At 42.1% G+C, this 27656-nt stretch overlaps 1 protein-coding gene across 1 annotated transcript in view; it reads right to left on the bottom strand.

The window, feature by feature from the left end:
- LOC134968664 (mucin-5AC-like) overlaps positions 1–27656 on the bottom strand; it is a 509092-nt gene that overhangs the window by 336665 nt on the left and 144771 nt on the right. The window contains exons 12-19 of the mRNA XM_063944186.1: positions 24685–25524; positions 23766–24614; positions 18891–18991; positions 9016–9167; positions 8801–8939; positions 6411–6521; positions 6107–6286; positions 5647–5886 (exon numbers count right to left, since the gene is read on the bottom strand). Of these exons, the coding sequence (XP_063800256.1) occupies positions 5647–5886; positions 6107–6286; positions 6411–6521; positions 8801–8939; positions 9016–9167; positions 18891–18991; positions 23766–24614; positions 24685–25524 (2612 nt within the window). The remainder of the gene's footprint in view (positions 1–5646; positions 5887–6106; positions 6287–6410; positions 6522–8800; positions 8940–9015; positions 9168–18890; positions 18992–23765; positions 24615–24684; positions 25525–27656) is intronic.

Raw genomic sequence — 27656 nt, 5'->3', positions numbered from 1 at the left:
TGCAAATATCTACGTTCTCTGCCTGAAAAGCTCCATATCTGTGCTCAGTGTGCTGCAAATATCTGTGCTCAGTGTGCTGCATTGTGGGGACCACCAGTATATAATTATAGTAGTACAGTACAGTAGGCCATTGCTATATCTTGCAGCTCCGTGTCAGACTCAGTTCTAGACAGTATCCTGATAATCAGTGCTCAATATCTGCTGCATTGTTGTGTGACCAGTATATACTATATATATTATATATAGTAGCACAGTGCAGCATTTTGGTGACCAACAGTATATAGTTGTACAGTACAGTAGTCCTTTGCTGTATCTTGCAGCTCCATGTCACTGTAAGTATCCATATCTGTGCTGCATTGTTGTAAGCAGTATATATAGTAGTACAGTGCAGCATTGTGGTGACCAACAGTATATAGTTGTACAGTACAGTAGGCCATTGCTGCATCTTGCAGCTCCGTGTCACTGCAAGTATCCATATCTGTGCTGCATTGTTGTGAGCAGTATATAGTAGTACAGTACAGTAGACCATTGCTATTGATATAATAATATTACTGGCATATAATTCCACACATTAAAAAATGGAGAACAAAAATGTGGAGGGTAAAATAGGGTAAGATCAAGATCCACTTCCACCTAGTGCTGAAGCTGCTGAAACTAGTCATGGCAGAGAAGATGAAATCCCATCAATGTCGTCTGCCAAGGCCGATGCCCAATGTCATAGTAGAGAGCGTGTAAAATCCAAAAAACAGTTCAGTAAAATGACCCAAAAATCTAAATTAAAAGCGTCTGAGGAGAAGCGTAAACTTGCCAATATGCCATTTATGACACAGAGTGGCAAGGAACGTCTGAGGCCCTGGCCTATGTTCATGGCTAGTGGTTCAGCTTCACATGAGGAACTGAGGATGGAAGCACTCATCCTCCCGCCAGAAAAATGAAAAGAGTTAAGCTGGCAAAAGCACAGCAATGAACTGTGCGTTCTTCTAAATCACAAATCACCAAGGAGAGTCCAATTGTGTCGGTTGCGATGCCTGACCTTCCCAACACTGGATGGGAAGAGGTGGCTCCTTCCACCATTTGCACGCCCCCTGCAAGTGCTGGAAGGAGCACCCACAGTCCAGTTCCTGATATTCAAATTGAAGATGTCACTGTTGAAGTACACCGGGATGAGGATATGGGTGTTGCTGGTGCTGAGGAGGAAATTGACAAGGAGGATTCTGATGGTGAGGTGGTTTGTTTAAGTCAGGCACCCGGGGAGACACCTGTTGTCCATGGGACGAATATGGCCATTGACATGCCTGGTCAAAATACCAAAAAAATCACCTCTTCGGTGTGGAATTATTTCAACAGACATGCGGACAACTGGTGTCAAGCCGTGTGTTGCCTTTGTCAAGCTGTAATAAGTAGGGGTAAGGACGTTAACCACCTAGGAACATCCTCCTTTATACGTCACCTGGAGCGCATTCATCAGAAGTCATTGACAAGTTCAAAAACTTTGGGTGACAGTGGAAGCAGTCCACTGACAACTAAATCCCTTCTTCCTCTTGTACCCAAGCTCCTGCAAACCACACCACCAACTCCCTCAGTGTCAATTTCCTCTGTAGACAGGAACGCCTTGCAGGCCATGTCACTGGCAAGTCTGACAAGTCCTCTCCTGCCTGGGATTCCTCCGATGGATCCTTGAGTGTAACGCCTACTGCTGCTGGCACTGCTGTTGTTGCTGCTGGGAGTCGATCGTCATCCCAGAGGGGAAGTCGGAAGACCACTTGTACTACTTCCAGTAAGCAATTGACTGTCCAACAGTCCTTTGTGAGGAAGATGAAATATCACAGCAGTCATCCTGTTGCAAAGTGGATAACTCAGGCCTTGGCAGCTGTGTTGGTGTTAGACGTGTGTCCGGTATCCACTGTTAGTTCACAGGGACTTTTCCTGTGATAGTTAGGTGTTTGTGTCGCTTAGCTTCAGAGGCGTAACTAGGGTTTTTGGAGCCAAGGGCAAGATGTAAAATGGCGCCCCCCCCCCCCAAAAAAAAAAAAAAAAACATAGCAAAAGAAGGCGAAAAATGGGCATGTGACCATGCTCCAGAAGGGGTGTGGCCACTGAAAATGGCTCACAGTGCCAGTTACATTGCCCCACAGTGCCAGTTACATTGCCCCATAGTGCCAGATACAATGCCCCATAGTGCCAGATACAATGCCCCACAGTGCCAGTTACATTGCCCCACAGTGCCAGATACAATGCCCCACAGTGCCAGATACATGCCCCACAGTGCCAGTTACATTGTCCCACAGTGCCAGATACAATGCCCCACAGTGCCAGATACAATGCCCCACAGTGCTGGATACATGCCCCACAGTGCCAGTTACATTGCCCCACAGTGCCAGATACAATGCCCCACAGTGCCAGATACATGCCCCACTGTGCCAGTTACATTGTCCCACAGTGCCAGATACAATGCCCCACAGTGCCGGATACATGCCCCACAGTGCCAGTTACATTGCCCCACAGTGCCAGATACAATGCCCCACAGTGCCAGATACATTGTCCCACAGTGCCAGATACATTGTCCCACAGTGCCAGATACAATGCCCCACAGTGCCAGTTACATTGTCCCACAGTGCCAGATACAATGCCCCACAGTGCCGGATACATGCCCCACAGTGCCAGTTACATTGCCCCACAGTGCCAGATACAATGCCCCACTGTGCCAGATACATGCCCCACTGTGCAAGTTACATTGTCCCACAGTGCCAGATACAATGCCCCACAGTGCCAGATACATGCCCCACAGTGCCAGTTACATTGTCCCAGTGCCAGATACAATGCCCCACTGTGCCAGTTACATACCTCACTGTGCCAGATACATGCCCAACACTGTGCCTGATACATGCCCCACTGTGCCAGTCACATGCCCCACTGTGCCAGTTACATGCCCCACTGTGCCAGTTACATGCCCCACTGTGCTCTCTCTCCTCCCCCCCCGGTCACTTACCGAGTCACCGGTGCGGCGGCGCCGCTTGTTCTATGTGAGGGGAGAAGAGCGCCTCTCCTTCCCCTCACCGCTCCAGGACAGGTCTCCGGCGGCTGTGTTCGCTAGCCAATCAGAGCTCGCGGACCGGCAGCCAATCAGGAGCCGGTCTGCAAGCTCTGGTTGGCTAACGCCGCCGGAGGCCGGACACAGCAGCGCTGCTGGCAGCGCTGCTAGGGCTTTCAGCGGCGGTGAGGGGAGGGAGAGACGGTGCGCTCTCCTCCCCTCACATTTCGGCTTTCGGCGTGACGGGGGTGAGTGGGGCATGATGCCCTGGCCGCCGGCGGCGCCCCCCTCTCCTGGGCCTGCCAAGGTGCCCAGGGCACGTGCCCTACTCGCCCTACCCTAGATACGCCTCTGCTTAGCTCAGCCATCCAGCTTCATGTGCTGTTTGGGGACTATTTTTTTAAGTGCCATCCTGTTTGACACTTCCGTATATGTCTAGTGGTACTGCCATTTGATATAATTCCCGACATTACTGCCATTTAATTCCAGTGATTTTGTCATTTTCTTCCAGTGATTTGGACCAATAATACCATTGATTAGAACAAATAATTCCTGTGATTTTGTCATTTTCTTCCAGTGATTTGGAACAATAATACCATTGATTAGAACGAATAATTCCTGTGATATTGAGGTGTTTGTGTCGCTTAGCTTAGCCGTCCAGTGACCACAGTGCACCTTTCCTAGATGGGCCAGGTGTTTGTGCCACCCCCTTGGGTCGCTTAGCTTAGTCATCCAGTGACCTCGGTGCAAATTTTAGGACTAAAAATAGTATTGTGAGGTGTGAGGTGTTCAGAATAGACTGGAAATGAGTGGAAATTATGGTTATTGAGGTTACTATAGGATCAAAATTACCCCCAAATTCTATGTTTTAAGCTGTTTTTGAGAAAAAGACACCTGAATCCAAAACACACCCGAATCCGACAAAAATTTTTAAGGGAGGTTTTGCCAAAACGTGTCCGAATCCAAAACACGGCCGCGGAACCGAATCCAAAACCAAAACACAAAACCCGAAAAATTTCCGGTGCACATCTCTAGTTGTATATTACCTTATTCACCTGGTTTTCCTATTTTTACCAGTTGCTGAACCATTACAAGTAGTTCTCTGCACTGCCACAACCTAGCTGGCTAAATGCTGGTACTACAGCCTGTACACTACTCCCTTGTGGATGTGCCTAGTTACAACCGTGACTAGGATGCTGCGATGCGTGCGGATGCTGGCATGCGCATGCATATATTTGTATCTACGATGCTTATGCATTGCCTTACCCAGTCGCAGATGCAAATAGGCACAGTTAGTCATTGCCGCGATGCCTATTCACATGCATACGCATCGCTGCAACAATGAGCCTGGCTAAATCTGTTTTATTGTATTTAAAGGGTTTTCAAATTACAGCATGTGCAGATATCCGTCTCACTAACAGTTTTTGAGATTAAGAACAGGTCAATAGAAAATCAGACATAGTTGGTAACTTACACAAATGCTCTAGCATTAACCAAATATACCTTAAAAAATGGCAAGTTAAATAAACCTGTAATATTAATTTACTAAGTCTTCCTTTCATTGCCTCATGCTATACTCAATACATATGTTTATCTTGCATTTTAACATAAACTAACAATTGAGAGACAAATGGAATGCAACAAAATCATGGTGCCATCTATGAATAGTGACGCTGTCTGGAATCATGGAAAATTAATTTCCAAATACAAAATAAACTCCTGTGAAAAGCTTAATTTCTGATTTCCAAACTGCTCCTGGCAAACTCACAAGCTTCTATCACTCCACAGTTATGTTGTGAGGAGTATTTACCCAGGGGGCATACAGTAAGTGTTGGCAGCTAGGGAAACTTTACAGTGTTTGCTGACTTAGGCGGTCCTTGTACTAAGTGGAGCTAAATGGGCGAAATAAATAAGAGAAAATCACAGTACATATACTATTTCAAATATGTACTATAGAGATGTGTCCGCTTTCTGCCTGCTAGCACTAATAGCATTGTATTGTGCTGCTATAAACACCTATGGCTGTGATAAGTGACCCAGCTATTACTAAGAAGATAGATCACTGTAAACTGTCTTCTCTGGGCTTTGTCCCCTCTAGCTTCCGTTATCTACCCCTCCTCAAGTGCAGAAGCAGGAAGTGAGCTCTCTGTCTCCTTTATCTGTTATTAATAAAGTTGTTGTTTTTTTTAATAAAAAATTCTCAATGCTGAAGCTGCACGGGACTTGGGAGACCAGAGGTGACAGGTGAGAATCTACAGTGTCAAGAAGCGAAATGCGTCTCTGCTGTCACCACCGAGGAGGTGACGGAATGTTCACTCGGCAGAGCTATTTTTAGTACAAATTGCGTTAGCCATCTCCTGTTTCACAATGATGACAGGCAAAGCAGATCCCGCTTTTTCTCCATTATAAGTGGACTTCTTGTACATGGAGCCCACAGTGCTATGTACAGAAGCAATGAGATGTGTGCTTAGGTTACTCTCGCTAGGTTGGCTGAAAGGAATCATGATAGAAATTATACTATGAACAATGTTAAAACCAAGGGGTAATTGTTCTAGATTAATTAGGAAGAATACTGTCCTTCTTTCGATGCATTATACAATACCATTTATACATACTTGTGGATGGCACTCGGAGAAGACTTCACTGTTAATGACACCGCACTGCTTTTGTGCCCAGGGTAATCTGTATGGATTTAAAGAACAAGGATTCCTGTGAACTGTTGCATCTGGACAACTGGTGGATAACTTCCAGCTGTTTCCAAATTCTTCAGTGTTTCCAACAATTGCATTGGTCCGCATAGTGAAATCATTCATCCTATTTCCATCGTAATTTCCACACAATCCACAAAGCTTCCCCTGTGAAAAAAAATATAAAAGAATGTTGAACTCTTGTGAGCATATCACACATTTTAATATCCATTTCCATATCAAATGCAGATAAAATATTACTATTCAGATACATCTATTCTAGTGGGTAAGCAGCCTGGAACAACATAAAAGAGGGCGAATCCCCAAGCTTTTCTACTTATGAGTTAAATGTAAAAATTAGGCAGACTGTAACACAGTATATTTTCACCTTAAAATCTTCAGTAATTTTGATGAAGATGCTGGTCTTCTTATCCCATATCAGTGACAATCCATTTTTAGCTTCAAAGACCAAGAAGATGCCCATTAATCGCACTCTGTATGGAACATCTGTGATAGAACCTCTTTGTACGACTTTAAGGTGATCATCAACAAGGATTATTTCATAGCCCTGCAAAAGGAATTTAATAACTGTCAAATAAGATAGAATTAGAAACATAAAGGTCAGTTTAGCAGCCATGCCTTTCTGGCATAGAGTTTAGGTTTAGTGTTTGTGTCTTATTAGCTGTGCTCACCTCCAGAAAAACTTTGATAGATTTTGAGCAGGTTGTTCCTGTGGTCCCACAAGGGATATTTTCTGTAATGACTCTGAAGGTGCTATTATTATCATTCCCAGAGCAGTGATCCTTGGTAAGGGAAGTAAACAAAACATTGTATAAGTTATATGATAAACTTAAATTATGTAGCTTACGCATTGATAATAGGTGGGTAGTTCTCAAATGTCAAAATTGGAGTAAAATACATATGAATTATTTATTAAAAATAAAAAAGAATAAGGTCTGATGTCGCCAAACAATATAATAGTGTATATAATTATTAAATAAAACTTAATTAAAAGATAGGCCTGCTGCACTCTCAAAAGGCGATATCTATGTCACCTCCCAAATAGAATATAAAAAGAACAGAAATAACGCATTTTGCTCTACCATTGTCTGTATGAATAATCGTAACAGAGTCCTATATATATATAGATTTCAATGAGATATCTTTGTCCACAGTTTTTATGATATGTTTAAGTATTAGAATTCTAGTTTGGATTTTATCTGAATCTAAATTAAAATAATTATATATGATTTACTCACAATTTTGGCATTTGAGAACTACTTACCTATGCTGTGTCTCCAGGCACAGACAGTATAGGACATCCAGTATCAATCTCTTTTGGGGAGCTTTGATCCCTGATAGCAGCACATCTCTCACACATTGGGCCTAATTCATGTTTGTATGCAATGGCCGATGTTCACGCAACTGAGCGATTATCGGCATACTGTGCATGTGATGTGATGTGTCAAGATGCCGCTGTGATCTTGCTCATAATCAGGATTTCATGGAGATGTGATTGACAAGAAGGGACCATTTGGAGGTGTTAACGGGAAGCGGTTGGAAAAACACAGGTGTTGCAAGGCCGCTTTCAGGACATGTACAGTATCTGCCGTCGGCTATGAACATGTACATGCAAAAACATTGGGCCTCCCTTGCTACTTCTGTGTCCATTCTGCGTAGCCACAGGGCTACCCCTAACCTTGATGTTCCTTATTTTTGCATAGAGACTGCAAATGTGTGCGCAATTGCAAATGAGTTTATAATGGCTCTGGTGGGCTTCTCATTTCTGGGCGGAAGATTCACTTGCTACTGTAACATTAGCAGCATTGTAGTCTGGAGAATCACAATTACAATTACAGCTGCATACAATTACAAACATGATTTAGGCCTTTTGTACATACATGCATCCAGGCTTGGACTGGCCCAGAGGGGTACAGGGGAAACCACCGGTGGGCCCCACTGTCTGGGGGCCTACCTCCTGCTCTAAGGATCAGTTTCCAGACTGTGCACTTGAATTATACATTATATATATATGTGTTACCTTATACTGGACTATGGTCTATTTTCGAAAGTGCATTAATGTTATTAATCTGTTATTTATCTGGTTCACTATCACGCATGCAGCAGCTGAATATACTGTATATATTTATGAAGGGGCCCAGACGTTGCCCTCTCTAATGGTTAGTCAAACCAATGAGGTGGCAGGCCACACCCCCTCTGCAGACTGGCCACACCCCTAAACATGGGTTCCTACCACTGCATTCTCCTGGTGGTCCCTACATGCCCCAGTCTGACACTGTATGCAGCATAGGTACATGGTCTATATGTATGTGTGCACTGATAATAAATAAAAGAAATAAAACAAAATGACTCAATTAATGAAAAAAAATAATTATATAAAATTCATAATACTCAGTGGCACCATCCAAGAAAAGCAATATACGGAAAAAACAGAGGGGGTCATTCAGATCTGATCGCTGCTGTGCATTTTCACACAGCGGGCGAACAGATCCGAACTGCGCATGCATCTGAGCCGTAATGTGCAGGCGTGTCGGATGGCTACAACGGGCATCGGCGGTCAGCGACGGGATGGTGCGAAGGATCCATTCGTGTGGGCGTTCACAAGGTGATTGACAGGAAGAGGCCATTTGATGGTGGCAACTGAGCATTTACAGGGAGTGTCCAGAAAACCGCAGGCGGGCTCAAGCATTTTCAGAGGTGTCTTATGTCTGCTCTGGCCGCAATCAGTACGATTCAGTCGCACTGGAAGAGTAAGTCCTGGGCTGCGCAGTGGCTGCACAAACTAATTTTGAGCAGCTCTGCAACACATAGGAACGCACACTTACACAGCGAATATACACACTCCCCTTGTAGGCGGCGACTATCTGATCGCAGGACAGCAAAAAGCGCAGACCAGCGGCCAGATCCACATTAGGCTCAGAGAGCACTACTATACAAAAGATTCTAATTGTGCTGGCATATGGAAAAGTGTTACAAAAAAATCAGAATAGATGTAATTGTACAGCTAACCAAACATATACTGTATGACGAGCAAGTGAAGTCCAATTTTAATATACAGTACCTGAGCAAGAGCATATTGGCATTCCCCATTAAATTCAAAGCGTTTTCCATCAAAGGTAATATAATGTCCATCACCATAAACAGTACAGGTTGACAGGCAGGTATTGTTAGTACACTCCCACCTTCTGTCCTTGCAAACACTGTGAAAATATTATGAATGATGCATTATCATTTAGGCCTCACGGTGCTATTACCGAAAGATATAGATATACATACCAAGTGTTGCATGGGATTTTGATCACCTCTCCTGTGTTATATGTGGCTTCATTATGGACACATGGGCATTGTTCTTCAGGAATGCAGCCCCTATGGTCATCAGACAAAAGTCCAGGTGGACAGACACATCCCGGGACACACCTTTTCGAATACTAGTGACACCAAAAGGAGAAATCTTAATTTAATATGAAACTAATATAACTCTATTTATGGGACTATGATAGTTAACTTGGGTTTCAGATAAATTGATAATATACTTCAAAACAATAATAAATAAACAAGAACGTCAATATACAGTATTACAAAAACTGTGAAACTTTAAAGTGTAGTGTAAGCACTGTCTGCTGTTGGTAAGGTGGCTGCTCATTCCTAGTTCACCATTTGAGAACACAATTTGTTGTGGGTCTTACCGCAGGCTCTTAACTCCCAGGTTATGTGACCAGAGCTATCCAATTATATACCACAGTAAGCCCCATATCCTGTGGCAGGCCATGTGGCTAACATGAGGTACAGATTAGAATAGATTCCAGGTTAAGTGTCCTGAGTTATGCAATTACTGTGTGCAGTAAGACCACAACTAGCCTAATGTATGTAATTAACAAAGATTTATGTTCACACCTTCCTGAGGTGCAAACAGAAATCCATATTACGTGTACCAGCGAGCTTACTCCAAGCAGTAATAGAATAGCTCCTGGCTCTTACCCTGGGAGCTTAAAACATGTGGTACATTAAGTGGTACAGTAATTATGGTTAGAAAATGTGGAGAAGATACAGTGAGCGGGATGTACTAATGCACATCGCCGCCCAGCACCACGATGCTGAACATGCGTACTTACATATGTTATCATCATTGCGGAGGACAGCTCTTCCGAAAAGAGCTGTCCTCCACGATGCGCAGCTGCACGCTGACTTCCGGGATTCATCCCCGGGGTTCAGTCTGCGCATGTGCAGGGTGACGAGGGTGGGCGCGAGGCATGCTGGGAGGGATCCGATTGGATCCATCACACAGCGCTGCGGAGAGAAGCCCATAGGCTTCTATGGGTTATCGGCAGTAATGAAATGAAAAAGCCCTAATATTGTACTAGGGCTGCTGTGTTTGCTGTTGAAAGGGGAAAATGGCAAAACTGGAACCATAGGGAGAGGGACATATTTGGCCATATGTAATAGGGTCCAAGTTTGAGGTGCGTGATGCCGACGATCTTGGACATTTTTTTATAGTGGCAATCATTTACAAGGCATGCTTTTGCTGACAGAGTTATTAAATTTAGATTAAAAAAAACAACTGAAGGATCGAAATTATTCAGGGTCTTCTTTTTCCTTTTTACCTTCTTATTTTCAATAGATGGCCCAGAAATGATATTGGTGCTATCTAGTGTTCTAATCTTAGTCTTAACACTGGCAATCGGTTCCACTGGATAGCCCTTTTCTTTAAAAGTCTCAGAGAGTTCCTCTGCTTGTTCCTCACATTTAGTAGGTGAGCAGCAATTACATTTTAATCTATGCATTCGACCTAGTGGGATGTTACATAAGCAATATTTGTGGTGATTGCTGGAATATTCAATATACTGTACATGTTCTTGGTATCTACTTATATTTTATAAGTATAGGTCAGTGGTGTCCAACCTTAATTGGGGTGTGAGCTACTTTCGGAAAATGAAAAACCCCTGAAAGAGCTACCCCCTCCCTCCAATGCGCGCATGTGCGTTCCTGTGAAAGTGGGTGTGGCCTCACAACTACAAGTAATACCCCCTAGCAGTGCCAGATACACAAATAATGCCCCCCAGCAGTGCCAGATACACAAATAATGCCCCCAGCAGTGACAGATACATGCAATGCCCTCCAGCAGTGACAGATACATGTGATGCCCCCCAGCAGTGACAGATACATGTGATGCCCCCCAGCAGTCACCTGTTTCCCCCCATCAGTGACAGGTACATCTAATGCCCCCCAGCAGTGACAAATACATCTGATGCCCCCCAGCAGTGACAGATACATCTGATGCCCCCCAGCAGTGACAGATACATCTGATGCCCCCCAGCAGTGACAGGTACATCTGATGCCCCCCAGCAGTGACAGGTACATCTGATGCCCCCCGGCAGTGACAGGTACATCTGATGCCACCCAGCAGTGACAGATACAAGAAGTGCTCACAGGTTTTGGAGTCTGCCCCTCCAGCTGCCGCTCTCTTGTGTGTGTCTGAGGGGAGGAGAGCCCGGCACTTGCACAGCGAGTGCCTCCATCTCCTGCTCCATCCTCACTGCTGCAGCTGAAGTCCCGGGTCCTGTCGCTGACGTCTTCGGCCGCACGACTATTTGAAATATGGTGTGGACCGGCAGCCAATCAGGAGCCAGCATGCGAGCTCTGATTGGCTGGCGGCCGGCATCATATTAAAATGCACCGCCGTGCGAGCCACTTAGAAAGTGGTGACAAGCTACCTGTCACTCTTGAGTGATGGGTTGGCGACCGCTGGTATGGGTCAAAATGTCACCATCATGGATCTCTAAGGTTTTATCTAGAAATTGCTAATTGATTAATGAATTGGTTGTCTATGTAGTGGTCATACACCCCCCAGCTCTGGACCCCAAACAAGCTTCTCCTCCAACATGCACATGTAGAGGTTTGCAAAAGCTGTGAGCAAACCTGGTCCCCGTGGCCATCCCAGTGTGCTGTAAATAATATGTACGGTCAAATATAAAATAATTGGGCTCCAAGATAAATATTATAGAATCTATTAGGAATTTCCATTTCCTCTTTGATATCCCATCCTCTTTAGACAAAAAGAAATTCACAGCCTCAGCCCCCTAATGAGGAATATTTGCATAGAGTGATGAAATATTATTGGTTAAAAAATTTCTCAATGTTACTTTTTAAATTTTTTGTAAAAACTGAGTATTGTCTCTAATATGGGATATGAGAGAGGAACATATGGTTGAAAATAATAATCAACATAGGCAGACAGGTTTTCAGTTAATGATCCAATACTAGAAATAATGGGGCATCTGGATGGGGTGTACAAGAGGGTTCACTACGGCTGGCCGGCGGTCGGGCTCCCGGCGACCAGCATCCCGGCGCCGGGAGCCCGACCGCCGGCTTACCGACAGCGTGGCGAGCGCAAATGAGCCCCTTGCGGGCTCGCTGCGCTCGCCACGCTACGGGCACGGTGGCGCGCTACGCGCGCCACACTATTTTATTCTCCCTCTATGGGGGTCGTGGACCCCCACGAGGGAAAATAAGTGTCGGTATGCCGGCTGTCGGGCTCCCGGCGCCGGTATACTGAGCGCCGGGAGCCCGACCGCCGGCATACAGAAGACCACCCGTACAAGAGATTTATGGATTTTGGACATATAGTAAACCCAGAGTAACCGGTTTACTATCTAAATAGAATGGTATCAGTTTGTATTGGCAACAGTTTGCAAATATATGGTCAACATGAGAAATAAAGTTATACAAAATAAATATACATTAATAAATGTGTTTACTATTATATATTTTTTATTCAGTAATATAAGATTATTATAAACTATCAAGCAATGCCATTTTCTCTTACGTCCTAGGGGATACTGGGAATCCATTTAATACCATGGGGTATAGATGGGTCCACTAGGAGCCATTGGCACTTTAGAAGTTTGATTGTGTGTGCTGGCTCCTCCATCTATGCCCCTCCTACCAGACTCAGTTTAGTAAATGAGCCCGGCGGAGCTCTTGGAGAGTTTTGTACATTTATTTTTAAAGTTTGTTATTTTCAGGCAGGACTGGATGGCACCAGCCTGCCTGCTTCGTGGGACTTAGGAGGAGGAACGGCCCAACCCCACCAAGGATTAATGGTCCCGTTCCCCGCTGACAGGACGCTAGCTCCTGAGGGAACTATTTGCAAGCCCCACCACGGCGAGTGTACATTCCCACACTACGCCGCCACCACTAACAGACCCATAAGATAGAAGAGTGGTGAGTACTAAGCTTGTTAGCCCCGGTTAGCGGGTCGCCGGCCATTATGGCGGCATGAGGGTATGGAGACGCATGGCTTCTACATGGGGCGGACTGAGTCTCCTGACTAAGTACACTGTAGTGTACACAATACCCAGACTGGCACTACAGCCATAAAAGGGGAATGTCTCCATATTATGCACACAGACACATAAGCAAGTATAAAGAAGAGAGGGAAGACTGTGCGCCATTGAAGGGGCGGGGCTTCACTATGAGCGGATCCAGCAGCTCACAAGCGCCATTTTCCCTACTGTAGCTGACACAGATGCTGACTGACAGGGACGTGCAACTCCTCCGGAGAGACTTCAGATTACCTCAGCAGTACCAGGGGGAAGTGGTTTACTAGTGTACTAAGTCCCTAATTTAGGTACTTAGTCTGTGACCCGGCTAAGCTTGGCATTAGCGATAAAGGCACCGTTTGCTGGTTCCATGCTCTCTCTGTGTGTCTCTCTGGAAGGGCTATTTGTGGGTTAATTGTGCTTTTAACATTTTCTTGTGTGTGTGCTGTCACTACTGCAGTATGTTAGGCAAAGAGCGTGTTTAATGTTAGGAACAGTGTTCCTCTTCTGCAGGGGTTTCACTAATGTGTACTACTCAGTGTAGTATCCCTTCCCAGGCTATTGGGGCAGAACTGGCATGGCTGGATTCCATTAGGGGAATGATTTCCACCATTTCTACAAAATTGTCTCATAATGAGAAAGAAACGCAATACTTAAGGCAGTCTATGGATGAGTTTATGAAAAAGTACCCAGACCAACATCTCAGTCCTCTACCATTTGTCCGCAAAAAAATACTTTGTCCCATATCCTGCATTCTGACTCTGATAATGAAAGGTCAGAAATGGAGGAAGGTGAGGTGGACACAGTGGTAGGGGAGGGTACTCTGTCACAGGATGTAGAGGCTCTCATAGATGCTATCAGAGAAATTCTAAATATACTTGATAAGGTGACAGAGGAGAGTGAGGAATTTTACTTTAATATTAAGAAAAAATCCTCAGCCACTTTTCCTGTGTCAAAAGAACTAAATACCCTGTTTGAAGCACCGTGGGTTAATCCAGATAAAAAAAATCAAATTCCTAGGCCGCTATCATCTTTTCTTTTTCCTCCTGAGGATAGGAAAAATTAGGGAAAATCTACCTATAGTGGATGCCTCAGTCTCCAGGCTCTCATGTAAAATTGTATTAACTGTCCCTGGTGCAGCCTCCCTAAATTATGCGGCTGATCGCAAGATTGAGACTACACTCAAATCTTTGTAAACTACTGCCAGGGTGGCCCAGAGACCCACTATAGTGGGTGGATTACAAGAGCCATTGCTAATGGTCAGGTAATTTAATTGAGGGGTTAGACACCTTACCTCAAGAGGAAATTGTTTTGCCCCTGCAACATATACTAGACTCTGCAAATTTTATGGTGGAAGCCATAAAATAAATAGGTTTGCTTAATGCATGCACTACAGCTATGGCAGTGTCGGCACAAAGAGGATTATGGCTAGTGGCTACATCAGTGGACGGCTGATGAGGACTCCAGGAAAGGAGTGGAAGGCCTACCTTTCACAGGAGAGGCCTTATTTGGAGATGAACTCAACAAATGGATCTCCCGAGCTACTGCAGGTAAATCCACATACCTACCTTCTGCAGCTCCGCCAGCTAGGAAGGTCTACTCAGGACCTAATCTACAGTCCGTTAGGACTGCCAAGTTTAGGGGCAAGGCCAGATGTTCTTCTACCGCCGCAAGCAGATGCTAGAGGTAAACCACCCAAACCAGCAACTGCTGGTTCACAGGAACAGGGCTCAGGCTCTGCTTTCTCAAAATCCACCGCATGATGGTAGACCGTGATGCCTGGAAGACAGGAGGGTGGGATGCTGGCAAAAATTCTTCAGTCACATCTGGACAGGATTGTACCAGGATCCCTGGGTCATAGACCTTATATCCCAGGGCTACAGATTGGAGTTGCAGGAGCTCCCACCTCACAGATTATTCAAATCAGGCTCACCAATTTCACAAGAAGCGAGAGTAAACTTACATGACCCCATTCAAAAACTGTTACAGACCCAGGTCATTGTTCCAGTTCCACCTCATCTACAAAACAAGGGTTACTATTCCAGCTTGTTTGTAGTACCGTATGGTTTGGTAAGACCGATTCTGAACCTCAAGTCATTGAACCCGTTCTTATGAGTGCTCAAATTCAAGATGGAGTCATTGAGAGTGGTAATCTCAGGTCTGGAAGAGCGAGAATTCCTAGTGTCTCTGGATTTCAAGGATGCATACCTTCACATTACGATCTGGCCGCCTCATCAGGCTTATCTATGGTTTGCACTGCAGGACTGTCACTACCAGTTCCAGGCCCTGCCATTTGGTCTCTCCACCGGCACCGAGGGTGTTCACCAAAGTGATGGCAGAAATTATGATGTTGCTCCGCAGACAGGGAGTGAACATAGTTCCGTACTTGGACGATCTTTTGATAAAGGCACCGTCCAGGGAACAGCTGTTGGAGGACATTGCCCTCTCAACCAGACTACTCCTGGATCATGGGTGGATTCTGAACCTGCCAAAATCTCACCTAGAACCAACGCAGAGGTTTCAATTCCTGGGAATGATACTGGACAGAGTCTCAGAAAATATTCCTTCCATTGGAAAAGGCAATGGCAATCCAGTCGATGGTTCGGGCCATCTTTAAGCCGACCGAATCTCAGTTTATCTCTGCAAATGCCTTCTGGGGAAAATGGTGGCTTCTTATGAAGCAATTCAGTACAGAAGTTTTCATGCGATGCCCTTCCAGCTTGATCTGTTGGACACATTTTCACATGCACTAGAGGATTTGTCTGTCACCAAAAGCCAGGATCTCCCCTCCTGTGGTGGCTACAGACTTCTCACCTAATCAAGGGTTGGAGGTTCAGGATTCAGAATTGGATTCTGCTAACCACAGACGCAAGCCTCAGAGGTTGGGGAGCAGTCACCCAGGGGGTACAGTTTCAGGGAAGATGGTCAGGAAGTCGTCCTTCCAATAAACATCCTGGAACTCAGGGCTATCTACAATGCCCTTTTGCAGGCCTCATCTCAACTTTAGCATCAGGCCATTCAGGTCCAGTCGGACAATGTGATGACGGTAACGTACATAAACCGGCAGGGCGGAACGAAAAGCAGAGCTACAATGTCAGAGGTGTCAAGAATTCTCCTCTGGGCGGAAAAACACGCTGTGGCATTGTGTGTGATTTTCTTTCTGGGAGTAGACAACTGGGAAGCAGACTTCCTCAGCAGACACGATCTGCACGAGGGTAAATGGGGCCTCCACCCGGAGGTGTTCAGGTGGTTAACAAATTGGTGGGGGTATCCACAAATCAACACGATGGCCTCTCAACTCAAAAAGAAGCTCAAGCAGTATTGATCCAGGTCGAGGGACCCACAGGCAGTAGCGGTAGATGCCCTGACAACTCCGTGGGTTTGCAAGCTAGTATACTTGTTTCCTCCCATTCCTCTGATCCCAAGAATTCTAAAAAGAATAAAAATGGAAACGGTTCAAGCACTCCTCATTGCTCCGGACTGGCCACGAAGGGCCTGGTATGCGGATCTTCTCGAGATGCTGATTGAAGATCTGTGGCCTCTGCTTCTTCGAGAGGATCTTCTGCAGCAGGGACCGTTCGTCTATCAAGACTTACCATGGTTACGTTTAACGGCATGGAAGTTGTATGGGTGATTCTAGATAGGAGAGGGATTCCTGACAAGGTCATCCCGACTATGATCCAATAATCTGTCATGTATGGAGTGTGTGCCTGCAGTTTACAGAGACCTATAAGCACTATTAAGGTGAGGTGCTCTCACAAGATCCCTATTGCACCAGTTCACAGCTGCAGTTAATCTAACCTTGAGCTGAAAGGAGGCTGACTGATATTGGTAAGCAGGTGGAAGCATAGATCTGTATGGCCTACCAAAGATTAATGTTCATGAAACATGAATGCTAGATACATTTTGCTATATTGTTTCCATTCTGCTATATACTTACTAAACATACCCTTTGGGTCTATTTTCCATTTTTTTTTTACATGTGTTTATTAATGCATCACTTCACAGTACGATATTTGTCATGCAAGGAAGAGAACAATAAAACGAAAAGACAAGGAGCTTCCTGTAAGCACAAGATATTGATAGTAACAGTTGTACATCTAGCGTGTTACACCGAACATAATATTATGCTTAGAATACTAAAATTGTTATAAATACGTAGACATTCTTTCCCTTTACAATGATTTAAATAAAATACATCTCAAGTTACATAACAAGAAACTGACTTCTCTATTCATTCCAGGCATGCGAAGAGGTCAGGGCCTGGAGACATCTCTTACCACAAGAATCTTTAGAAACTCAGGTTTCCAACATTATAGGGGGGGGGGGGGGGGGCGTGTCATCCAATAATAATCTCGTTTCAAACGATTCTGTATTCTTATATGAGTTTCTTATTCTACTTTGATAATCTACAGGAAGAGTAGCAATATAGCTCTTCCATGATTAAAAAAAAAAACGCCCTACCAGTTTATCTTTATGCAATGTTGTCTCATTTGGGAAATATGGTGCAATTTCCTCTTAAATAAAGATAACACAGGGAGGCTTTGCAGGATCCATGATTGCAGTATAGCTTTACAGGCTGCCGCACTTATTGCCATCAATAAACTCTTAAACAACCCTTTGTAATTCTCTGTCCTTCCAGAGTAATCCCGAAGATTGACCACTCTGATGTAAAAGGGAGGACATTTATTAGCTGTTCAGTAGCGCAGTGCCTGATTTGAAGCCAGAACCGATGTAGCATAAGACATGTCCAAAAGCAATGTAATAGATCAGCTCTAGCCATTCGTCCGAATCAGTCATACCTGCCATAAATTGCCTATGTGGGGAATAGTATGCCCTGTGAGTAATGTTATAAAACATTTCATGGTATTGTACCGAGGGTATTAATTTACATGAGTTTGTTAGACTTTTAAGCAACACATCACAGGTAAGTGTAGGAAAATCTGCCACCCACTGTTGTATACCAGACTGCGATCTGCAATGATCCTTAGGCGTATTAAGTATTCTACAGTGTACAGACAGGGCTTTTTCCAGTGCAGGCGGAGACCTCAAGATTCCATCTAGGTTATTGTCTAAGTCTGATTTTGATAAAGCCTTAAGTACAGAGCTTACGTAATGTTGCATTTGAAAAAATGTCAAGGGTATCTTCGAATAATTGGGTAAGACTGTTGTGCCTGTGCAAATGTCATGAGCTTGGATTAACCAGACTTCCTAAATCTTTCAGACCCTCACAATGAAATGCCGTGAACGGAAAACCCACCTCCCCATGCTTGAATTCGCTGTTACCTAGAATCGTGAGATATAACGACTTATGTGAACTTAGATTCCCACAGCTTCTGAGAATGTGCCAGAGGCGATAAACCGTTCACAACAGGGGGTTATCTTTCAAGTCCTGATCAAATTCAGCCTCCATCCCATAAAGGAATGTGATCAAGTTACCCCTTTCTAAAAATTGTGTTTCCAGCTGGAGCATACTGTATGTATCTTTGTCCAATCCCTCAAAAATCTTAATAAAGACGCATAATTATAAAGTTGGGTGTTTGGAAAGTTAATTCCCCCTTTAAATTTTGTTTGCTGCAGTTTCAACATTGCTATACGTGGCCTCTTTCCTTTCTATATAATTAGTCTAAATAACATCCTAATTTTGGACAAATCTGTTCTACTAATTATCACCAGCAGTGACTGTAAAATGTACAAAAGTCTTGGGAACGTACCTATTTTCCATTTTTAACAAGTACAAAAGAATGCAACCTGGTTTGTCCTTTAAATGGAAATAATCTCAACTATTAGATAACACTAAGATAATGTTTTCATTATACATACTGTACTTACACAATGCATATCCAGAGTACTACAACTTTTAGCACACTCTACTCCAGTGGTTATTCCTTTCGATGGATCGCAATCATTAAATGTCATTGGAGATATACAATCTACAAATAGAGATGATACACATTAGATGTTTTATTATAAGATTATCAGAAGGATATAAGTAGGTGAGTAGAAAAGAAAGCCAATAAGACTTTCTGTGTCATAAAATGGATTTCAAATAATCTGCATAAACACATACAACATAACCCATGGGGGGGAATTTAATTGTTTTGGGCACTATGGTAAGTAATGGGTGCCCAACAGAGCAATTCAATTGTTTTAAGCGCCCATTAATTATAGCACTTGTCATGCCCAACTGCACCAGGTTTAGTCATGTATAGTCCTGATTAGGGCACCCAATGGCAGACTTTTTGAACATTTCTGCTCACCATCTCAGGAGGCAACAAGCAAAAATGTGGGCGTCTGCAGCATTCCTGTTTGAACAGAGCAGCAATTTAATTACTCTGCCTGGCACCCTTTAATTAACTGAGAGCCCAAAACAATTGAATCCTCCCTCATATATCATTACCAAGAGAATGTGCATTTTATGCTTATTATAAAAAGATGCGAAACGTGCATTTCCGTAGTACAATGTAATGACGTAGACACTTCAGCTATATTACATATGGTGGTTCACTAGTGTAGTGACCAAGACACTTTTTTAAAGGAGACTGCAGCTGTACAACTATTCACAATGGTACATAAGTACAGTGAATCAGTCACAACTAGTATGTGCTATTAAATTAGTTTATTTAATCTGTAATACTCAGAATACAGCTAGACCCTAGTGTATACAATAGAGTCAAATAATTTACTCCTTATACCTAGCTGCTAATGTATGTCTTAATTGTTTTATTATAAATGTTGGAAATATAATTGAACAGTACTACTTATAATTTAATGCATACAGGCTGAGCATGGTGTATTTTATAGTGGGGTTTTTTTTTATAATTGTCTGTAATATTATTTTTCTGGTAATCATAATTGCAAGTCTAATCATAAGCCTCAAGACAGCATACGTTTTTAATAATTGTATGTGGTCAAAAACACATAATTATGCAGATGTATTTCAAGTGCTAAACATTATAAATTAAATTTCACTATTTTGGGAATTAATTTAGCAAATGTAATTCTATTTCTAATCTCATTACAGTGTATGTTAATGACTATATATGGTAGTGAATACAAACTAGAGATGAGCGGGTTCAAATTTACTCGGTTCTTTATGCCAGAATTATCGCCATTACTTATTTTCTGGATTTTTCTTATTGGCTAACCAAAACACGTGGCGTCCGATAGCCAATAAGGAGATTCGGGTAAATACGAGTAAAACCGAACCCGCTCATCTCTAATACAAACTGCTAAGCATAGACACTTTTATGATTTTGATATACTGTACATAGTTCAGTGCAACGGGGTATATTTAATAAAAGGGGTATATTTAATAAAAGGTTGATTTTCATTGATTTTTTGTTTTTTTAAACTGGTGGAAATCATTCTAAAGTGATGTTGGGCTTATCATGCTAAAACACACATTTGCTAACTGCCAATTGTTTATATTAAATTAAACCAAATTCTGATTTAGATCAAATTTCATTGATTTAAAAATGAAGAAAACCTCTCTTTATGTAAATATACACCCAATACTCATATGATTGGACCAAAGAGGCAATAGGATTACAGTAGAATAGTGGTATCTGTTTCATTTATTAATTTCCCTAACAGACAATAACTGAATCTATCACAGGGAGGTATGATAGATACAATTATCAACACAATACAAGACATTTGTTGTACTGTATAGTCTTTATTGGACACATTGTGGTCAAAAATTATAAACAGTGTATCAGAAAGTACAGTACGAACACCTGCTTGTAGGAATAAGAACTGCAACTGTATTAACCCAGGATCAGGAACGTTAGATGTAATGTTGCCCATAGACTCGTCTTTTAAAGATCATGGGCCAAATGTAATAGAGTGAGAGTTTCAAAAAGTGAGAGATTTGGTAAGGTTTTGCAGTATTTTTTAAAGTGGCAATCATTTACACAACAAGATCAACCAGGTTTTGCAGTGTAAATGATTGGCACTTTAAAAGAAACCCTGAAAAACCTGACCAAATCTCTCACTTTCTGAAACTATCTCTCTATTACATTTGGCCCCATGTGTTTTATTTTTCACCTTCATTTTTCATGTCACTTTGGGTTTAATATTGACAGTTTTAACCTTACTAGAAAGTTATGTTTTATATATCCCACTGTTATAAGTGTGTAAACTATTATGAGAAAACTTTATTTTCTCTTTCTTGAAAAATATTTTCAGTTTATATCTTCCTCTTGGAGCACCTTCCTAATTAATTCAAGCATAAAATAATTCTAAAAAATATGACTATAATATAGCGTATAGTGTGGCTTAATATTCCTTATTGTAATAACTCCAAGAAAGGACTATTAAAAGGTTATAATTTGTTGATGCACATATATAAAATATAGCTTTTATAATTCACATTAAAATTGTGAAAAAATAAGAACAGCCAGTGTAATATAAAATAAATAGAAAGCGTGAGTGAAGTACAGAAATGTGGATTAAAAGAAAATCTGCACCGTACGGCATTAAGAACTGACAAAATATACATATATATATATATATATATATATATATATATATATATAAAATCTGTTTCACTCTAGTATGTACCACTTTATTATGAAGCACAGAGGAGGGCGCCCAGTATCTTCTACGGACTAGGAGAAAAGGAATTACTGGTAGGTATTAAATTCCTATTTTCTGTAACGTCCTAGGGGATACTTTGATGGCCTTAGTACCAGGGGGATGTCCCAAAGCTCCCAGACAAGGTGGGAGAGTGCAGAGATCCCTGCAACACCGAACGACCAAATTGAAGGTCCTCAGTAGCCAAGGTATCGAACTTGTAAAACTTAACAAAATGTGTTTGAACCAGACCAAGTAGCTGCTCGACACAACTGCAAGGCCAAGACACCACGGGCAGCCGCCCAGGAAGAACCCATCGACTTTGTGGAGTGGGCATAAATAGAACTCGGCAGCGGCAAGGCCGCTGAAGAGTAAGCCTGTGGTACAGTCATCCGGATCCAACGAGCAATTGACTGCTTTGAAGCAGGACATCCGATCTTCGTAGCGTCATAGAAAACAAAAAGGGAATCAGATTTCCAGTGATGAGCTGTTCTCTTGATATAAATCCTCAAAGCTCGAACCACGTCCAAGAACTTTGAAGAAGTGGATGTCTCAGACAACACAGGAACTACAATCGGCTGATTGATGTGAAATGTCGACACCCACTTTAGGCAGAAACTGCGTGCTACACCAAAAGAAAAATGTGGGGCGAATGAGGCGCCACTTATCACTTATAGAGACACATAAATAAATGCTTACACCAGTAAAATTCACGACAGGTGAATCATAAATGACCTTCCATGGAAATGGATACTAAAAAGATAGTAAAAGAACACAAAACATAGTGTATTCCAATTTGATTGATTGATAAAGCTTTTATTGCTTCTTGGTCTCACTCACATGATGTATGAATTTAATTTGCATGTAGAAATTAGTGCATCAGGATGATTCAGCTTCATAAACATATACCCAGCATCAGCTCCAATTAGCAGTGATATACAAGTTTAATTTGCATGTAGAAATCAGTGCATCAGGATAGATGTGCACCCAGCATAAACTCCAATTAGCACTTGAAAACAAGAATAGAAAAATAGTGCAATACCGTCTGTGTAAGGGAAATAAATTCTTTTAATAAAAACACTCACAAACACAGACTTGGTAACAGCATTAAACAAGTAAAAGTTGCATGGATATCGGGATAAAGGAGAAAGCCACCAGCAGCATGGGATTATAATCACCGCAAGTCCCGGTTTACTCAAGGCGTCCCCACTCTGTCAGATCCCTTCTCCAAGTCTCCAAACAGTCCAGCATAAAACAGTCCCCAGCTTAAGCGCTTTCGGATGTCACATCCTTCTTCAGAAGCGTAGGGGACAAGCACGCTATCCAGCTTTAAGTAGTGTCTCAATCTAAGGAGATCCGTTACAGCTGTGAGTAGGAACCCTCCCATATGACAAGTCCGTGACATAGGGAGTGACGTTTGCGTTCCATCGGGCGGAACTCGCGTCGCCGGAAATGACGTATGCGGAACTCGGCATGCGTTCCATTTCAACCCGTTTTAATTCACAGCTCAATCTCGGTATATGTCTCCGCACAAGACCATCAAGCACCCAAAACATAAAAGATAGACATATCAGGGGTAACTTATAACCTTAAATTAGCAATATAAATAAATTAGAACCTTAAAAACATTAATGTTTAAAAACAAAAGAAGAGATTTAAAAAGGAAATAGAATTATCATAAGAACCATTTGAGTTTGAAGTCGCTATTAAGCCCTGAGGGGACTAGGGTTTTTAATTTATATATCCACTTCATTTCTGTTTTCGCCAGTAGAGTATTAATTTCTTTATTTCGAGGGGTGGGATTAATGGTTTGGATACCCCAAAAGGACTTAAAGTGACAGGGTTTGCAGGCGTGTTTCAATTTGAAATGTTTTGAGACCGTGTGTGTATCCAGTCCCTTCTTTACGTTGCGGATATGTTCGGATAGTCTTGTCTTTAAATTCCTACTTGTCTTACCGACATATATTATTCCGCAGTCACATTCCATCGCAAAGATAACATTACTCGAATTACATGTAATGAAATTCTTAATGGGATAAGTATTCCCACCAACTGTAAATTCTTTAATCTTACTTGCGCCTTTTGTGCATTTGCACATGGCGCAAAGACCACATCTATAGAACCCTGTACTTCTGATACTAGTTCTCTTGGGGACTTCAATAGAACTACGCACTAGGTTATCCTTAATAGATCTAGACCTTCTATTGATAAACCTAGGCTTAGAGGGTAATATTGGGCCTAAAACGGGATCCTTAGTGAGCACCATCCAGTGTTTTTTCATGATGGACTCAATTTCCCTATACTGTGAATTGAAATCAGTGATGAAAGACCACTTGAAATCATTCTCTCTTGATACCTTCTGATTAGTTCCCTGTATTAGATCTTTCCTATCTACAGTATTAGCTCTCTCCTGAGCTTTGGCTAAGCTTTCTTTACTATAACCTTTCTCAAGGAATCGTTCACATAAATCGCCCATTTGGCTCTCACAGGTACTGGAATCAGTACAATTCCGTTTAACCCTTAGTAATTGACTGTAGGGAATCCCATCCAACCAGTGATCATGATGTTGACTGGTCCTTTCAATAAACCCATTAGAGTCAGTAGGTTTCCGGTATAATTTCGTATTAATTGAACCATTTGCTATATAAATGCAAAGGTCCAAATACATTATTTCCTTCTGACTTATAGTGGTAGTTAACCTAATATTAAATGGGTTGTTGTTAAGTCCTTCAATGAACAGGTCTAGATCTTTCAGATCCCCGTTCCATACAAATAATATATCGTCTATATAGCGACGCCATAGCACCAGGCCCGCCCCGAGTTGCTCTCCATGCCATATCGCCTTTTCCTCCCAATAGGCCATGAAGAGGTTAGCATAGCTCGGGGCGAACCTGGTGCCCATTGCAGTCCCCACACATTGAAGGTAATAATTACCGTTAAACACAAAATAATTATTTCTTAGGATAAACCTAATACCCTCTAAAATAAAAATCTTTAAATCAGAAGAATAATCAGATAATTTCCAAAAAATAGGACACAGCCTCGATACCTTTTTCTTCTTCTATAATTGTATAGAGGGTGGATACATCAGAACTCGCAAGAACATAGTTCTCTTCCCATCCCAAACCATCCAATATAGTTAGAAGTTGTCCTGTATCCTTTAAGTAAGATTTAGTGCATTTAACTAACGGTTGTAGGTAATGATCTAACAGCATTGAGAGATTAGAAGTAACACTGTTCACCCCAGACACTATAGGTCTACCTGGGGGACAGACCGGATTTTTATGGATCTTAGGTAGGCAATAAATAGTAGGAATTGTAGGATGTTCGATGTTGATGAAATCGAACTCATCCTTTGTTATAACACCCTTTAATAGGCCTTCTGTTGTCCATTTACGCAATGATTCACTGATCTTTAAGGTGGGGTCTGCCTTAATTTTTGAATAAGTGATCCCATCACTGAGCTGGCGATCCAACTCAGCTATGCAATCTACCTTATCCATCAAGACTAGACCCCCACCCTTATCTGCGGGTTTTATAATAATACTGTCATCGCTCTTCAAAGATTTTAAAGCGGACCATTCCTTTTTGGTTAAATTGCACTTCCTACGTTTTTTTCTCAAGGTCTGTTCAACATCGTCCAGTACAAGTTTGCTAAAGCAGTCTATAAAGCTCCCTTTTGCAAACGTAGGGTAAAACAATGATTTGGGTTTAAATTGGGAACCGGATTGAGCTTCCGAGTTCCCCACCTCATCATTGTTTTTACCAGTAAAGAACCTCCTCAGTGTAAGTTTACGTATAAACTTCTGTAAGTCCACGTAAAAACCAAAAGGCTCTAACTGACTAGTAGGGGCAAACTTCAGCCCTCTGGTAAGTACTTTTCTTTCATCTATAGTAAGAACTTTCTTACTTAAATTAAATATTTTTACTGTATTAACCTTGGGAATTTCAACTTTCTTTTTAATGGGTTTTTTCTTCTTAACACCCCCTCTCTTTCCCCTCTTTCTTCTCTTATTAGGGTTCTTTCTTTTTTTATGGTTTTTTGGGGGGCCTAAGGATTTGGTTTTGACTAGAACACCCTCCTTCGTGATCGATCCCGGTCTAAAAAACGTGTTTTCTGTGATCTAGCTCCCCTTTGATTCCACCTATCTTGTGGAATATCATCCTCCATATAGTACTGATCGTCTCTATCCCTTTGATAGAAACCTTCTTCCCTTCTATCCGTCCTCCTGAAGTTTGTCCTCCTATAATTCTCTCTAGGATTATTCTGTGTATCTCGCCTCCATGTTTTATTGGAATTATTAATCCTTTTCCCCCCTCTATATCTTACTTCCTTCCTGAGAGGGTGTTAAGAAGAAAAAACCCATTAAAAAGAAAGTTGAAATTCCCAAGGTTAATACAGTAAAAATATTTAATTTAAGTAAGAAAGTTCTTACAATAGATGAAAGAAAAGTACTTACCAGAGGGCTGAAATTTGCCCCTACTAGTCAGTTAGAGCCTTTTGGTTTTTACGTGGACTTACAGAAGTTTATACGTAAACTTACACTGAGGAGGTTCTTTACTGGTAAAAACAATGATGAGGTGGGGAACTCGGAAGCTCAATCCGGTTCCCAATTTAAACCCAAATCATCGTTTTACCCTACGTTTGCAAAAGGGAGCTTTATAGACTGCTTTAGCAAACTTGTACTGGACGATGTTGAACAGACCTTGAGAAAAAAACGTAGGAAGTGCAATTTAACCAAAAAGGAATGGTCCGCTTTAAAATCTTTGAAGAGCGATGACAGTATTATTATAAAACCCGCAGATAAGGGTGGGGGTCTAGTCTTGATGGATAAGGTAGATTACATAGCTGAGTTGGATCGCAAGCTCAGTGATGGGATCACTTGTTCAAAAATTAAGGCAGACCCCACCTTAAAGATCAGTGAATCATTGCGTAAATGGACAACAGAAGGCCTATTAAAGGGTGTTATAACAAAGGATGAGTTCGATTTCATCAACATCGAACATCCTACAATTCCTACTATTTATTGCCTACCTAAGATCGATAAAAATCTGGTCTGTCCCCCAGGTAGACCTATAGTGTCTGGGGTGAACAGTGTTACTTCTAATCTCTCAATGCTGTTAGATCATTACCTACAACCGTTGGTTAAAAGCACTAAATCTTACTTAAAGGATACAGGACAACTTCTAACTATATTGGATGGTTTGGGATGGGAAGAGAACTATGTTCTTGCGAGTTCTGATGTATCCACCCTCTATACAATTATAGAAGAAGAAAAAGGTATCGAGGCTGTGTCCTATTTTTTGGAATTATCTGATTATTCTTCTGATTTAAAGATTTTTATTTTAGAGGGTATTAGGTTTATCCTAAGAAATAATTATTTTGTGTTTAACGGTAATTATTACCTTCAACGTGTGGGGACTGCAATGGGCACCAGGTTCGCCCCGAGCTATGCTAACCTCTTCATGGCCTATTGGGAGGAAAAGGCGATATGGCATGGAGAGCAGCTCGGGGCGGGCCTGGTGCTATGACGTCGCTACATAGACAATATATTATTTGTATGGAACAGGGATCTGAAAGATCTAGACCTGTTCATTGAAGGACTTAACAACAACCCATTTAATATTAGGTTAACTACCACTATAAGTCAGAAGGAAATAATGTATTTGGACCTTTGCATTTATATAGCAAATGGTTCAATTAATACGAAATTATACCGGAAACCTACTGACTCTAATGGGTTTATTGAAAGGACCAGTCAACATCATGATCACTGGTTGGATGGGATTCCCTACAGTCAATTACTAAGGGTTAAATGGAATTGTACTGATTCCAGTACCTGTGAGAACCAAATGGGCGATTTATGTGAACGATTCCTTGAGAAAGGTTATAGTAAAGAAAGCTTAGCCAAAGCTCAGGAGAGAGCTAATACTGTAGATAGGAAAGATCTAATACAGGGAACTAATCAGAAGGTATCAAGAGAGAATGATTTCAAGTGGTCTTTCATCACTGATTTCAAT

Source organism: Pseudophryne corroboree, chromosome 11 (assembly GCF_028390025.1).
Source record: "Pseudophryne corroboree isolate aPseCor3 chromosome 11, aPseCor3.hap2, whole genome shotgun sequence".
Lineage (NCBI taxonomy): Eukaryota > Metazoa > Chordata > Amphibia > Anura > Myobatrachidae > Pseudophryne > Pseudophryne corroboree.
Note: the sequence above shows the minus strand (reverse complement) of the source record. Positions and strands in the feature narration are given on the sequence as shown.